Source organism: Salvia splendens, chromosome 21 (assembly GCF_004379255.2).
Source record: "Salvia splendens isolate huo1 chromosome 21, SspV2, whole genome shotgun sequence".
In the NCBI taxonomy this organism is placed as follows: domain Eukaryota; kingdom Viridiplantae; phylum Streptophyta; class Magnoliopsida; order Lamiales; family Lamiaceae; genus Salvia; species Salvia splendens.
The window spans coordinates 24,186,831-24,203,500 of record NC_056052.1 but is presented as its reverse complement, the minus strand read 5'-3'; the positions used below and the strand labels follow the sequence as shown (position 1 = coordinate 24,203,500).

General features: G+C 37.8%; 2 protein-coding genes and 1 pseudogene across 2 annotated transcripts; 2 read left to right on the top strand and 1 right to left on the bottom strand.

Annotated features, from left to right (window-relative positions):
- Positions 1-855: 855 nt before the first annotated feature.
- Positions 856-5,420, top strand: LOC121784410 (annotated as a pseudogene).
- An 8-nt stretch (positions 5,421-5,428) lies between these two features.
- LOC121785586 (patatin-like protein 2) lies at positions 5,429-8,209 on the bottom strand. Its single transcript, XM_042184060.1, has 7 exons — positions 7,889-8,209; positions 7,621-7,810; positions 7,384-7,545; positions 6,850-7,152; positions 6,472-6,647; positions 6,301-6,368; positions 5,429-5,740 (listed from the first exon to the last, which is right to left on the bottom strand). Exons 1-7 carry the CDS (start codon positions 8,203-8,205, stop codon positions 5,706-5,708), a joined length of 1,251 nt encoding a protein of 416 aa, XP_042039994.1. The 5' UTR covers positions 8,206-8,209; the 3' UTR covers positions 5,429-5,705.
- A 3,625-nt stretch (positions 8,210-11,834) lies between these two features.
- Positions 11,835-15,629, top strand: LOC121785585 (transmembrane 9 superfamily member 8-like). The gene is made up of 7 exons (XM_042184058.1): positions 11,835-12,087; positions 13,139-13,303; positions 13,385-13,494; positions 13,591-13,699; positions 13,782-13,894; positions 13,979-14,129; positions 14,275-15,629. Exons 1-7 carry the CDS (start codon positions 11,956-11,958, stop codon positions 15,430-15,432), a joined length of 1,938 nt encoding a protein of 645 aa, XP_042039992.1. The 5' UTR covers positions 11,835-11,955; the 3' UTR covers positions 15,433-15,629.
- Positions 15,630-16,670: the final 1,041 nt, after the last annotated feature.

Below are 16,670 nucleotides of genomic sequence, written 5' to 3'. Positions count from 1 at the left end.
ATACAATTCATTTAAACAACCCCTAAAATGGCAGTCCACCATAATATCAAAGAAAAAGAACCCCAAAATCATAGCCTTAAACCCTAAACCCTCTTCTTCTTCACGGGGTTTATCCTCCAAGCTTCTGTTTCTTCAATACGGTAATTATCTTCTACTCTCTATCATTTCAATGACAAAGATGCCGGAATTTCCCCTCCTTCATATTTTTCTCATCTGCAACATGGCACCGTGTTCTACAGAAAGAGAGTTTTGCAATTGGATTATCTAATACACTATGCAATTAGAGAGAGATGTAGTTTGCAGAATTCAAATTCGTTCAAATTTTGCTTGTAAAAACTGAAAATGACATCTATTTAAAATTGATGAATTCGTTTATGGGAGCAGAGGATAATAATTCTGGTTTATTGAAAATTTAAGTTATTAGGGTGGATGAAAAGTTACATACTTTAGATGAAAAGTTTAATTCATTGAGATAAGAATTTTTCCAGAGATTAGAATGAATATGGATTGTGGAATATGTTTTTTGGCAGAACAAAATGCATAAGAATACTCTGTTTTACTATAATCCATTATATAAAGATTTGTATTTTCTGGATTGTGCATTGTCACCATTGATTTCGGTTTGCAGCTTCTGAGATACAGAGATAAATTGCCTTTGTCGCTGCCCTCTCGCTCATATATCCGGCATTGCACTACTGGAAAACCGTGAAGAAGGTATGGTTTCAGGAGCTCATTTACCAATTAATTTCGTCCTTGCTTGGTTCAGGGTTGAGTTCGGTGTTTGGTGGGATTTTATAGAAAAAAATTAATTAGTTGTTTGTTGTGACTTGTGATTATAGTTCTGGCACAGGAGCAATGGCTGCCGCTTTTGAAATCACAGCAGCCGGATTTTACAAGTATGTTCTCTTACAATATTAATCATAAGTTGTATAGCAAATTTTACTTGAAATTTTTTGCTGATTCATATCTTTTCTATCGGCAGGGTGCCTACAGGCAGAAATTGGCTTTGCCTAAACATTCCTTTAGACAAGCTAACTGCTTACTATGGGGAAGGTTTCCAGGAAAGCAGCCTTCTGTAAGAATTTCTCGTGCACCAAGGAAAGTGAAGGTTAAAGCCGTGCTCTTAAAGGATGTAGGCCATTCAGGGAGAACAGAATCAGAATTGGAACACGTTCAGAGGGTTGCTGCAAAGGTTGTGCATTTCTATCGAGTTCCTTTACTGCAGGACAATGAAGCGGCTGAGCTTCTGAAGCTGATTCAGTCTAAAGTTTCAAACCAAATTATAGGCTTGAAAACCGAGCAGTGTTATAATATTGGTGTGGACGGTGATCTTCCCAGTGATAAGCATTCAGTGCTTAGATGGTTATTGGGGGAAACCTTTGAGCCTGAGAATTTGGGGACTGAGAGTTTTCTTGATGATGAGATAAGAACAAACTCAAGTGTTGTTGTCGTAGAAGTTGGCCCTCGGTTGTCTTTCACCACTGCATGGTCTTCCAATGCAGTATCAATTTGTCGAGCTTGTGGTTTGACGGAAATAAGCAGATTGGAGTGGTCAAGGAGATATTTGTTGTACCTTGCCCCTGGAAGTGGTTCGTTGGTACAGAGTCAGATCAATGACCTTGCTGCCTTGGTGCATGACAGAATGACGGAGTGCGTTTATAATGAGAAGCTCACATCTTTTGGAAGAGGTGTGGCTCCTGAGGAAGTGTGATATATACCTGTGATGGAGAAGGGCCGGAAGGCATTGGAGGAAATAAATGAAGAAATGGGTTTGGCCTTTGATGAGCAAGATTTGCAGTATTACACCAAGCTTTTCATGGATGACATCAAGCGAAATCCGACGAATGTTGAGTTATTTGATATGGCCCAGTCTAACAGTGAGCATAGCAGGCATTGGTTTTTTACTGGAAAGATTGTTGTAGATGGGGAACCAATGGACAAAACTCTTATGCAAATTGTTAAGAGCACTTTGCAAGCGAACCCGAGCAATTCAGTTATTGGCTTCAAGGATAACTCCAGTGCAATCAGAGGGTTTCCTGTGGATGAGTTGCGGCCAACCAACCCAGGTTTGGCGTGCCCACTGGATATGAGTGCTCGTGACCTAGATATCCTGTTTACTGCTGAGACCCATAACTTCCCTTGTGCCGTGGCCCCTTACCCCGGTGCTGAGACAGGTGCTGGAGGCAGGATCAGAGATACACATGCCACTGGTAGGGCTCATATATTGTGGCATCTACAGCTGGTTACTGTGTTGGGAATCTAAATATTGAAGGGTCATACACTCCATGGGAGGATCAGTCATTCACATATCCTTCAAACTTGGCTTCCCTGCTGAAGATTCTCATTGATGCAAGTAATGGTGCATCAGATTATGGAAACAAATTTGGTGAACCATTGATTCAGGGCTACACCAGGACTTTTGGAATGAGGCTGCCAAATGGGGAAAGAAGAGAATGGTTAAAGCCGATTATGTTCAGTGCAGGCATTGGGCAGATTGATCATAGCCACATATCAAAGGGTGAGCCTGAAATTGGTATGCTAGTTGTCAAGGTTGGAGGGCCAGCCTACTGTATTGGAATGGGCGGTGGTGCTGCATCCAGTATGGTTAGTGGCCAAAATGATGCTGAGCTGGATTTCAATGTTGTACAACGTGGAGATGCAGATATGGCACAAAAGTTATATCGAGTTGTTCGTGCTTGTATTGAAATGGGAGAGAACAATCCTATCATTAGCATTCATGATTAGGGTGCCGGGGGGAATTGTAATGTTGTTAAAGAAATCATATACCCAAAGGGTGCTACCATCGATATCAGGGCAGTGGTAGTAGGTGATTACACCATGTCAGTTTTGGAGATATGGGGTGCAGAGTACCAGGAGCAAGATGCTATTTTAGTGAATCCTGAAAGCCGTGACATTTTACAGTCTATATGTAAAAGGGAGAGAGTCTCGATGGCAGTCCTTGGAACAATTAGTGGTGAAGGGCGGATCACTCTTGTGGATGGCTTAGCTATGGAAAAATGCAACTCAAATGGACTACCTCCTCCACTGCCTGCTGTGGATCTTGAGCTCGAGAAGGTACTTGGGGACATGCCCCAGAAAACTTTTGAATTTCATCGAGTTGCTAATGCTCCTCAGCCACTTGATATTGCTCCAGGGATAACTGTTATGGAGTCCCTGAAAAGAGTATTAAGGCTTCCTTCTATTGCTTCAAAACCATTCCTGACTACCAAAGTTGATAGGTGTGTGACAGGGCTTGTTGCACAACAGCAAATTGTGGGTCCACTTCAGATTACACTTTCTGATGTTGCAGTAATTTCTCAAAGCTATACTGGCATTACTGGAGGGGCTTGCTCAATTGGGGAGCAGCCAATCAAAGGTCTTCTGAATCCAGGAGCTATGCAAGGCTAGCTATTGGAGAAGCTTTGACAAATCTTGTTTGGGCTAGGGTCACTTCTCTCTCAGATGTGAAGGCGAGTGGCAATTGGATGTATGCAGCTAAGTTGGATGGTGAAGGGGCAGCAATGTATGATGCTGCTATAGCTCTTTCAGAAGCAATGATTGAACTTGGCATTGCTATTGATGGTGGAAAGGATAGTCTTTCTATGGCTGCTCATTCATCTGAAGAAGTTGTCAAGGCTCCTGGAAATCTAGTTATCAGTACTTATGTCACTTGTCCCGACATAACTAAAACTGTGACACCAGATTTGAAGCTTGGTGATGATGGTCTTCTCCTCCACATTGATTTGGCAAAAGGAAAGCGCCGCTTTGGTGGTTCCGCTCTTGCACAAGTATATTGTCAAGTTGGGGATGAGTGCCCCGATCTAGATGACGTCTCTTACCTCAAGAGTGTGTTCAATGCAGTGCAAAACTTGATTGAGGAAGGCTTGATTTCAGCTGGTCATGATATCAGTGATGGAGGATTGCTAGTAAGTGTTCTTGAGATGGCATTCACTTGGATTTGACTACTCCTGAGAGCTGTAGTGTATCTGAAACACTCTTCGCCGAGGAGCTTGGCGTCATAATTGAGGTCAGTAAAAAGGATGTAGGTGTGGTGACAGAAAAACTCGTGGGTGCTGGAGTATCTTCCTTGATCATTGGCAAAGTCACATCCTCACCCATAGTTGAGCTAAAGATTGGTGGTATCTCTCAGTTGACTGAAAAAACATCTGAGCTCCGGGACCTGTGGGAGGAAACCAGCTTCGAGTTGGAAAAATTGCAAAGATTGGCATCTTGTGTGGAACTTGAGAAAGATGGCCTCAAGAGTTGCCATGAGCCTTCATGGCGTCTGTCCTTCACTCCATCATATACAGATGAGAAATACATGAATGCTACTTCAAAACCAAAGGTTGCTATCATTCGTGAAGAAGGGAGCAATGGTGATAGAGAAATGTCTGCTGCTTTCTTTGCTGCAGGTTTTGAACCTTGGGATGTCACTATGTCTGACCTTCTTAATGGAGGCATCTCATTGCATGACTTCCGAGGTATTGCATTTGTTGGAGGATTTAGCTACGCCGATGTACTAGATTCAGCGAAAGGTTGGGCAGCTTCTATAAGATTCAATAAACCTCTACTAGCTCAATTTCAAGAGTTCTATGAGCGGCCAGACACTTTCAGTTTAGGAGTTTGCAACGGATGTCAGCTCATGGCTCTTTCAGGGTGGGTTCCATGCCCCAAAGTTGGAGGTGTTGTTGGCGACAATGGGGATCCATCACAACCGAGGTTCATACACAATGAATCCGGACGGTTTAACCGTTTCTCAAGTGTGAAGATTGAAAATTCACCAGCTTTGATGTTCAAAGGAATGGAGGGTAGTACATTAGGTGTATGGGCAGCTCATGGAGAGGGAAGAGCTTATTTCCCAGATGATGATGTTTTCAACAGTGTACTGAAGTCGAGCTTGGTCCCCGTGAAATATTGTGACGACGATGAGAAGCCCACAGAAGTGTATCCTTTCAATGTGAATGGTTCTCCTTTAGATGTGGCAGCCATCTGTTCCCCAGATGGTAGGCATCTTGCAATGATGCCTCATCCAGAACGCTGCTTCTTGATGTGGCAGTATCCTTGGTATCCCACGAGCTGGGACGTGGACAAGAAAGGCCCAAGCCCGTGGCTACGCATGTTCCAAAATGCTCAGGAGTGGTGTTCATGAGGTTCGTTCTGTCAACTAACCAAGAAGGTTTGATACAGTTTTTCATTTATCGGCTGACAGGTCTCTGGTTGGAAGTTGGAACAGTTGCATCTATGTTGAGACAATTATTTTGGAGTCAAATTCTGACTTAACGGAAGGTATGCAGCCGGCTGAATCATCTCGTATTCTCCATTGTTACATGAGGAAGCTTTGAGCAGTGAAATGTGTTTTGCTTATTAATGGTGAAGTGGTGATCTGCATTACTCACATATATCTCATCCTTTTGGTTTAAGGCTTATGTAGGATTTTGCTTATTGATTTAATGTCACACTTATAAAGTCTCCTCCAACTCAATACAAACTATTTAGGTGATGGATTATTCAGAGGAATTATATATATAAGTTTGTTTGAGAGCAAATTATATATATATATATATATATATATATATATATTGGTTTGATAAAAGGTGTACTGAACTCGCATTTGGCAGAATCCGACTAATCCTACTTGATCGGTTTTGCGGATTAAGGTCGAAAGTTCCCAACGGGTGGTGGGGTTTGAACTTGTAACCTCAAGGTCACCACAACTCTGTGCTGTCAACTGTGCCATGACCTGTTGGTAGAGCAAATTATATTTTTATTAATCTGTAATTAACTGAATATTAACAGATTCATTCATAATACTATAAGATTAATATATGTAAGAGCTAGCTAGCTTGTGACAATCTCACTTTTCAAGACAAACAAAAAATAGAGAAAATTAAATTAATACTACCAATTAAAAAACTCTTGCATGCCCTCGAGACCACCACAAATTTGTAGTAGATTGCAACTAGAAAATGTTTTGTAAATTAATTGGGTATTGTTTGGATGATAAATTTGATTAAGCTAGTACTCCAGTAATTTATTACAGCCGAAGAGAGAGCTATGCGTAGGAGAGTTTAATGGGCAATTAAGTTTCCAAATGTATTAAGACATGGTACGATTTTAATATATACGCCGTAGTCAATGACTGTGACAACTTATCTTTATGAGTAGTACATGTCTAATAATTATTCCTATGGATTTAGCCCATACAAAATGCGTCTTAAATAAAATTAAATAAAATCCTGAGCAAAATAACCAAGACTATTTACATTACATATTCTCCACAGTATATTAATTACAAGGCACCTTCTAGTTCTTGTGTTTGTGATTTCGACTGTCGAAATTTTTGTTCATCAGAGAGCATTTTTGCAAACCTGCGGTAAATAACACATGTAAAAAGAAAAAAAAATATGTACAGAAAAGATATTACTACATGTTATAGAATAAAAATATGAAAAAAATAAGTAAATTAATTACTTAATCAAAGCATCCTGATTTGTGCCTCCGCCAGTAACAGGCTCAGAATTTCCTGTTTGCAGATTAAGTCTTGAAAAGGGATAGTGCAGCAAACATTCTCCGATTTTGACCAGATCATTTAGATTCTCATCTGTTGTGACATCCACCGACGACCTATCTCCAGTTAAATTTTCAGCCTGTACAATTATATATAAATCTGCGTCACATGTTATAAATGGCGCATACAACAAAAGCAATAATAAACCCTAAATTGTTTGTAAAAGATTACAAATTAAATTAGCATACCAACCATATTGACAATTGACAAACCCTAATTCTAGTGTCTATTAAATACATAATTTAATGGTCTCTAATAAATTATCCACTAAAAATATTGACCTGAATGCGGAGATAATTCTGTTGAGAAGTTTGAGCCTCATATATTGCTGATAAGAAATAATCGACCATATCTGTGCTAGCGTGATTGTAGATATCGATTATTGGTGTGGAATTTCCATTAAAGAGCCAGCCCAAAATGCCCCATTTCGACGCCATTTCTGCCGTATATTTCTCCTCCCGCTTCGCTGAGCCTGTGCCTAGCGATATCACCAGCAGCTTTGCGCATTCCATAGGCTGAATCGGGAAGAAATCTTCGCTTCTGCTCAATACTTCTTTTGTCACTTCTCTCACCGCCACCAATGTCTACAACATTAATACAGTCGTTTCAGTCATATTTACTTAATGTTTTGGCCCATACTTGGCGATTAGACATCATGATAAAAGTCTATAAGGTTATCTCTTAAAGCTAATTCATGATAGAGTAAGACTTTTATAGTAGTTCAAGTTCTATTTTTAAACTCAGTGTGGAATATTTAATTGTTTGTTTAATTTGCGAACTTCTGATCAGTATACTTCAAGTGTGGGAGTGTGTACCGGGTTGTTGGCCGCGACGCCACCATCGATGAGATTGAAATCCCAAGACTGGCCAGAGTCATCGGCGTTTGTAAAACTATGCGGTGGAAAATAAGTGGGCGCGGCAGAGGTGGCGATGCATATGTCGGACAGTAGCGCGTCCTTGTAGCCCCGATACTTCACCTGTTGGATCCATGCATAAATCAATTGTCATGTGCAACGATTATATAAACAACAAAGAGATAGATTGCGAGAGACCTCATAGGAGGAGAAGATGGTGGGCTGCATAAGCTTGATATCAAATGTTGGGACAACAACATTTGTTAACGTGTGATGCAACTTAGTCTGCCCTAAAATCTCCCTTGTGAGCTCATGTAAATAATTGCCATCGTATTTGGGACCTACTAACGCAGCCATCCATCCAAGCAATCCACATCCACAACAACCACTGATCATTGATATCAATGTATCAAATCTTACCACTAATTCACATGCATCAACCTTAACAAAAATCAAATTAACAAACCTCTGTTTGAAAATCATAGGCCCATGTTCTACATAAAACGGAGCAATATCTTTAGCTGCGTAAATAGGGCGATTATTAGCATCGGGAGCGGTCAACATGGCCGTCATCAGCCCTCCAGTGCTCGTCCCTGCAATTACATCAAAGTAGTCTGCAATTCTAGCATCTTCGCCATCCAATTTCTGGAGTTCGGATTCGAGGAATTCAAGAATCTTGGCAGGGATAATTCCGCGAATGCCACCTCCATCGATGCTAAGAATTGTGACTAGTCGTCCATCAAGTACCGGAGATCGGAGCTTATTCTTTGAGGAAGGTGACATTGGAATTATAATATTGTAGTGCAATGAAAATGATGAAAGGGTTATGTGTATTTAAAGAAGAGGGTCCATGCATGTACAGCCTAAACTTGTACCATGCTTCAATTCGCACGCATATATGTACCAATTATTTAGAAAGCTTTAGTAGCTTGATTGTGTAAACTTGGTGCTATAAGTTATAATTATAGACATAGTACTCGTTAATTGTCAAATTAAATTAAATGATCGAGACCAGATCACGTTAACCAGCTTTTTCATCTCTAATTAATAGTAATTGATCTCTTGAACCAGCTTTTTCCTCTCTAAATATTGTACACGCAGCTAACTATCATTTTTATAATTCACAATTTTTTTGTATGTTTGTAATATGATTTTAAAATTTTCATGTTTTTCCTATTAAAAAAATAATTGTATTATCTCAATGTACTTGATTCATAAAGAGTTACTATACGATTATCATCTGATCAAAATTCATCCCATTTTTAAAGTTTATACATGAATTATTAATGCATATTACACGCAACAAAATGTAAAAGTGTGTTAGTCTAGCGGTAGAATACTTAATGTCTAAGTTCGTATTAGAGTAGACTCGAACACGAGACCTTTTGATTTAAAATATTACTCTACCACTAGGTCAACTCAAGAACACAAAAAAAGTTTGTGTTGTCTAGTGATATAGTTGGCTTACATGCTTAGTTATTCCAAATTAGCCAAACTCGATCGAGACAAAAATTAATTAGGATGGACAACTTCAGTTGAAAATTATTTTATATACAAATGTTTGAAACGCGTGCGTCCATCTATATGTTTTTGCATTTAATAACATTATCTTTTGATTTAATGTTACTTTTTTTCTTCCCAACTGCGATCATGTCATAATGAATTGAAGTATGATAGTAAGAAGTGACAACGAAATGTTATGCAGCCGCGTGAAAGTCAATTTTCGTATATAAGACCTAACGTAATCATGTTAAATTATTTAAAAACAGGTTTGGGCGTTTATTCTACATAGTAATCGGATTTATGAATTTATTTAATACGCAAATGTGGAAATTACATAAGTTTAGTTTTATAAGTTTATAAAATAACGTGATTCAATTTCAAATATGATAGAATAAATATGGCAAGCGTGGTGTGAATATCAGTAGACATAATATGATTATTAGTTGCCAAATATATTGGATGGATACGTATATCTTTTATCACTTTAATTTGCGTATTCCCTTCATCCCTTGCATGCATATAGTTGTTAAATTATTGACTTAAATGTTTAAACACATTAGTTAATATTTTCGCCTAAGAATGCCTGATCCCTTTAGTTATACTCCGTCAACATCTATTTTTATAGTGGAAGATTGATTTGAGTTACTATAACAAGTTGTTATACATAAATAAGAATTTGGGTGCAAATCTTTGTTTAGATATTTACATATGGATGGTCGTATATCGAAAATATGAAGTAAAAATAGATCAACTTAAATACCTAATGAGTCACTCTTATTACGCTTCAATGAATGAGACCATGCTTAGCCCCGTAAAATCTAACAACCAACAAATTAGCACAAGGGGATAGGAGATAGCAATGCTTGGTTGGGGCCAAAAAATACCTTATTAATCTTATGTTAGTATGATTTTTTAATTGTATATCAGTATATGTGTTGACAATTACTTTAAATTGAATGGTATAATCATTCAACTTAGAAATAGTTGGAGTGAAATAGGTTAGTTTGATTAAATGTTAAATATTTTGACTAATTAAAAATAGTTGGACGGAAATAGGTTACGTTTGATGAAATGGTAGTCTTAAATAATTAATTATTATTGATTCTTAAATACTAATATATGTACGTCTGGCTTTGATATACTAGCTCTGTGAATTTCAATGTTGCTAGTCTTTGTGTACTTGGACAGAATCATTAATTTGCGTGTGTGTTAAGGACTTAATCCCTAACGATCCGATAAAACGGACAATAACGAGATAAAGATAATCCGGCGCCCGTGAGGGTCGGCGGAGATAAAGATCTGGGCGGCTGTGCGCGGGTTCCAACCCGTCGGGCAACGGCTACAGATCAGATATACGTTCCGGCTGTGCGCGGAGACCTTCCGTCGGGCAGCAGGGTGTGCAATCTAAAAAGTTAAATAAATAAATAAAAGGTTGTAGTTGAGATTATTGATCTATTATCTAATCTTTAGAACCATCGTTGTTATTCAACAAACTGTACAATCCATGCATTAATATTTCAAACAATAAATTTAATTTAGTTAGTCCAAGATCAAGCAGAGAAATGGTCGGTATTACATTATTTCCTACTTTGTAAGGTATATAATTTGACTAAGTCATTCGATATATACTTGGCCAAAATATAATACTATTAATAAACGATTAATTATTAGTTTATAAATATTTTTAATAATCTAGGATAAAAATCAAATTCAAGTGTAAAATAGTACAGTAATTGAGAAAAAGGGAAAAATCCACAATAAGCAAGAAATTATCAAAGTCCATTTTAAATGTATAAAAATATATATGTAGGTTTTTAAGTGGATGAAGATTATAACGAAAAATGCGAAGAAAACGGATGCCCGTGCTAGTAGTGATTAAACATTTGGTTTTGATTTTTGAGACTAAGTAATCTCTATTTTGTTTAGATGAATGTAAAAGAATTTGATTAATTATCTGAAAGAGATAGGCTTCGACTATTTAAATAAAAAATTATCTTAAGTCCATGGTCCTTACCCTATTTGTGTGTGGTTCAGGCAGATTAATATCCATCATAATCTAGATGATTAATTTAGTGGTTGGTGAGGTAATGGATTTGATATAGAGTTTGATTTTGAAATTGAACAAAACACGCTAATAGTCGAGATACCAACACCTATGGTGGTGTTAGGTTTGCTACATTACACAATGTTAATCGGTTTTGCCCAAAATACGATAAGTTCTTAATTTTAATACAATGTTGCGTATGATTAATCTGGATTTGCGCAATTTTTGTTTGCACCGGTGGGATAATGAGCTTATGCACCTCTATTTTCATTTTGTAATATTATTCTTCGATCTTCCTGTCTCGTTCAAAATTAAATGTTTCTTTTTCACTTCCATGTTTCCAATTGTGTAAAAAAAATTAAAATTAATAAATTGGAATTATATCAAATCATATGATGGAAGTAAATTGGGCCTATATTGTGAATAGTAGGTAAGCCCAATCAAGCCTTATGGATAATCGTATTGTATCTCGGGATTAAATTTCATAAGATTCAATCCAACGAGTCAATTCTAGATAGATAATCATGAGATAATTAGTGATAGTTGAATTATTAATAAAGTGTATACTAATACCGAAATGACCATAGTAAGAATTTGAGTTAGTAACTTGACCAATTAAATTAAAAACCAATAATATAGTAATGGTAAAACTAACATCTAATTTGCAAATCTAATTTAACCCAAAAGGAGGAACAATTTATTGAAGAGTGAGGTGGAGGATGAATTAAAATCTTAGTAATTTTCAAATCTAATATAACCCCTATTCATACACAATTCATAAAAGAGTGAGGTGGAAGATCAATTAAGGAAATATTAATATTAATAAGTAATGATTAAAGTAGTAATCCTTGATTTCGACTTGTAGCCAGAGAAGTGAAGGTAGAACTAACAAAGCAACCGACAATCTTAAAATACACACGAGTGATCTGATCCTCCTCATCTCTCTCTGGATCTGGAAGCACAGAGAGTATCTGCTTCATTCCACCATGGGAAGAGCAGCTGTTGGATCTCATGCAATGCGTGCTGTTTTCCTCTTCCCAGCCTTGTGCATTCTTCTCCTTTCCCACAATGCATTCAGCTTCTATCTCCCGGGTGTTGCCCCCCAAGATTTTCAAAAGGTTCAATCTTTCTTAAAACCCAACATTTTCTGCCTAAACTTTCATTTGGGTTTTTTCGTTTTTTTGTTTTTTCTGCCTAAAATTTGTTCATTTCTTGATATTTGCTATGTGTGAAGATCTAGTGACTGTCTGTGCTCTTGTGTGCTTTTGATTAGGGTTTAAATTATATAGGAGATGATAGTTGATAACAGTAGCCATTTATGTGTTTTGGTCTTGTTGGAGACATGGAGTTTCTTGGATTATTGGACTCAAATCAAGCAATGTAGAGTGGAGACATAGTTTTTAAGCTTATTGTCATAAACAGCTTGCAGGATTAAGCAAAAATGTTGTTGTGGAGTGCAGTTTTGAATGATCTGGAGGATGTAGAGTATTATAGTTTTAGTAGTACAATTTCTTTGACTGTAGAAGGAAATCTTTAGGGATTTATAGGAGATTGATGGGCACAATTAATGAACTAATATGGCCGGTCTTCGACTTTGGCTAAATGTACACTGCTAGTGATTCTTGACTTGTTACCATTAAGCCGTTGTGTATGATTGAGTGAAGATTGTACATGAGATGACGAAGGGTGCTTCACATTCTTCAATATCATAAGAGGAGGGATAATAGTGTAATGTTGTGGCATGTAGATTGCATTACCTGAAAAAAAAACTCATGCAGAAGGCATTATTGCAGGCAGATTGTGCATGTTCGCCTTGTGAAATATTCTTGTCTATTCTTAAGTTTTAATCAGTTAGAGTTACCGTCATGAAACCTTTCTTTCTTTTGGTTGTGATCATTGAAATCCACATCCCTTGGTCTTTGATGCTATACTTTTTTTACTCGGGGGAGAGAGAACGGAGGGTTTGATCCCTAGACTCTTTGTTACAAGACATCAGGTTGCACCATTTGGTGTCCTGGATGAATTTTGAAAATTTTTGAGTTGGCTTATTTGTAGCCCTTCAATTTTGTTCCTATGTTTATGTAGTCCATTTGTAGAAGTTTCTAATTGATCTTGGACAGTACTAATACTCCTTTTTCTGACCTTTTTTGTTTCTTGTATCGAATGCAGGGAGATGCATTGAACGTGAAAGTAAACAAATTGACTTCTATAAAGACTCAACTTCCGTACACCTACTATTCTCTTCCCTACTGTCACCCAAACAAGATAGTCGATAGCAGTGAAAATCTTGGAGAAGTACTTCGTGGTGATCGCATCGAGAACTCCCCCTATGTGGTCCGTCCTATCTCTTTATGCTACAATGCGCTTTAAAAGTTTCTCTTATTATTGATGTCTTGTTTAATGCTTTTGCTGCAGTTCAAAATGAGGGAACCACAGGTCTGCAGCGTTGTTTGTAGAGTTACACTTGATCCCAAAAAAGCAAAGGCATTCAAAGAAAAAATTGAGGATGAATATCGTGTTAACATGTATGCCAAACATTATAGTACACAAATTTCATTTTACTGTGTCGTTTTTTATTAACTATCACTTCCTTATTCAATGATTATGTTTTTTCGTTGCAGGATCCTAGATAATCTCCCTTTGGTCGTTCCGATACCAAGATCAGAACAAGAAAGCCCCCCTATCTACCAGCTCGGTCATCATGTTGGGCTGAAAGGGCAGTATGCTGGTGTAAGCTATCCATAACCTTCATATTTAACAATTAATTTGTAAGAGTTCTTTTTTTTTACTCAGCATTTTGCATTATACACAGAGCAAGGATGAAAAATACTTCATATACAACCACTTGAGCTTTACTGTCAAGTTTCACAAGGATGAGTTGACTGATTCAGCGAGGATTGTCGGTTTTGAGGTTGTACCATTTAGGTAGGTTATTTTCTGGTGTGCTAAAATGTAATCCTAAGTTGCTGAATTGCACATAAACTTGCTTACTAATGTATCATGTTGTAGTGTCAAACACGAATATGATGGAAAATGGAATGAGAACGCTCATCTCACTACATGTGACTCCCAAGCAAAGAGAACAGTTTCTTCTTCGAACTCTCCTCAAGAGGTTGATGATACACAAGAAATCATTTTTACTTATGATGTCGCATTCCAGGTAATGAATCCGAATGCCTTATGTCCGCACAACGCATTTTATTATGTCAGTGCCGACTCTACTTGTCCTGCCCGAATTAACCAGTATAAGTTTCAATTTTAGTGACTTGTAATGTTGTGGAACTGATCCATTGGTCTGGTTTCAGGAGAGTGAGGTGAAGTGGGCATCGAGATGGGACACGTATCTGCTGATGACCGATGATCAAATCCATTGGTTTTCCATTGTCAACTCTCTCATGATCGTGCTCTTCCTCTCCGGCATGGTTGCAATGATAATGCTGAGAACACTTTATCGAGACATCTCAAAGTACAACCAGCTCGAGACTCAGGAGGAGGCACAGGAAGAGACGGGTTGGAAATTGGTCCACACGGATGTGTTCAGGCCTCCGAGCAACTCGGACTTGTTATGTGTTTATGTTGGAACTGGTGTACAGTTTCTCGGGATGATGCTCGTCACCATGGTCTTCGCCGTCCTTGGATTCCTCTCGCCTTCGAACAGGGGCGGGCTCATGACAGCTATGTTGTTTCTCTGGGTTTTCATGGGACTCTTCGCTGGTTACTCTGCTGCCCGGCTTTACAAGATGTTCAAAGGAACGGAGTGGAAGAAAATCGCGCTCCAGACAGCTTTCTTGTTCCCGGGCCTCGTGTTTGGTGTCTTTTTGGTGCTCAATGCTCTCATCTGGGGTCAGAGATCTTCAGGTGCAGTGCCGTTCGGAACCATGTTCGCGTTGGTCTTCCTCTGGTTCGGGATCTCAGTCCCGCTCATCGTTGTGGGGAGCTACGTCGGGTTCAAGAAACCTGCTATCGAAAACCCGGTGAAGACGAACAAAATACCAAGACAGATCCCGGAGCAGCCGTGGTACATGAACCCCGTCTTCTCCATGCTGATCGGAGGCATCCTACCGTTCGGAGCTGTCTTCATCGAGCTCTTCTTCATCCTGACCTCGATCTGGCTGAACCAGTTCTACTACATCTTCGGGTTCCTCTTCATCGTCTTCATCATCCTCATCATCACGTGTGCGGAGATAACGATCGTGCTCTGCTACTTCCAGCTGTGCAGCGAGGACTACCTCTGGTGGTGGAGGTCGTACCTGACGTCTGGATCCTCCGCGCTCTACCTCTTCCTCTACGCGACATTCTACTTCTTCACGAAGCTCGAGATCACCAAGCCCGTCTCTGGCGCCCTCTACTTCGGGTACATGTTGATTGCGTCGTATGCGTTTTTCGTGCTCACCGGCACCATTGGGTTTTATGCGTGCTTCATCTTCACCAGCCTCATTTATTCTTCTGTCAAAATTGATTGATTTTGATTAAGCCTGAATTGTATACATGGCTTTGGTATTTTGCCAATATCTATCTTTTTTTTTTGGAATTCTATTTAGAGAATCTGTATTACTGTATTAGCTATTGTAAAATGTCATATTTGTAATTCTTTTTAGCAAAGATGGAGAGCTTGTAAACTGGTCGATAATTAAATGCCACTACCATTTGATATAGTCAATTCTGGTTCGTCGACAGTTTTTAAAAATGACTTATAAACTAAGAATGTTATAATTTTTGTACTTACCACATTCAATTTCCTTTAGATAAAATACACAACTAAGAATGTTATAATTTCTGTACTTATCACATTCAATTTCCTTTAGATAAAATACACAATGAATACGATAGCAAGTCTTAAAACTCTGGAGTTGTTACAAATATGTTAGAAATATAAATTTCGCTTATCATGTCATCATAAAAGAAATGAATAAGATAATTGTGTATGTTGCAAACTTTTTAATTAGTAATTCGATTTAATTAGCCATAATTTAATCAATTTTTATTATTTATGTTGTTTGTTTCTCCAGAAAACTTTATTTTATTTAAACTTCAATTTTTATTATTTATGTTGTTTGTTTCTCCAGAAAACTTTATTTTATTTAAACTTGATCAATATTGCAAGAAGCTTCTTGCACAATATGCATTAGTTCCATATTAAATATAAAACAAAATTATGATGGTTTAACTTAAATTAATAACTTTTATATTCATTCATTTGAATATGAGTACTTCACTATTCCAATATGATCGACTACTGAGATTATATATAAGTGGTCTAAAACTTTTAATATATCTAAAATTTTCTACTCTTTTCTGATTACTCAATTCATATTTTAGAATTTTCTATTCTATTCTTTTACTATATATATATTTTTTAAAATCTACATATTTTTAGTTAGAAGTGAACGAGTCAAGTGTATTAGATTTGAAGTGTGTGTATAGATAAAGCATTGACAAAGAAAAGTGGTACTAGTATTATATCGCATCACACACAGTATATAAATATAAATAAAACTTGAAGTATTAGGCAAAACGCATGAATTAGAACGGTTTTAGAAGTATTAAAAATTGAAAACGAACAGAAACGAGTGAGAGAAGCAAAAGATACACAAATTAAAACATTTAAATTTAGTTGCGAGGCCTCGTGTCCTCCGGCTCAGCAACGCCGGCGGCAACTTTAGCCACGTCAGCAGCGGTGGCCTCGGGTTTCTTCTTGGAG

Excerpts from the sequence above, each read along its gene's own strand:
- LOC121785586 (XM_042184060.1), bottom strand. The coding sequence starts at position 8,205 with ATGTCACCTTCCTCAAAGAATAAGCTCCGATCTCCGGTACTTGATGGA. Across the intron at positions 7,153-7,383 it reads GCGTCGCGGCCAACAACCCG|ACATTGGTGGCGGTGAGAGA; the intron begins GTACACACTCCC and ends TTAATGTTGTAG. Across the intron at positions 6,648-6,849 it reads AGAATTATCTCCGCATTCAG|GCTGAAAATTTAACTGGAGA; the intron begins GTCAATATTTTT and ends ATAATTGTACAG.
- LOC121785585 (XM_042184058.1), top strand. The coding sequence starts at position 11,956 with ATGGGAAGAGCAGCTGTTGGATCTCATGCAATGCGTGCTGTTTTCCTC. Across the intron at positions 13,304-13,384 it reads TCGAGAACTCCCCCTATGTG|TTCAAAATGAGGGAACCACA; the intron begins GTCCGTCCTATC and ends CTTTTGCTGCAG. Across the intron at positions 14,130-14,274 it reads CTTATGATGTCGCATTCCAG|GAGAGTGAGGTGAAGTGGGC; the intron begins GTAATGAATCCG and ends GTCTGGTTTCAG.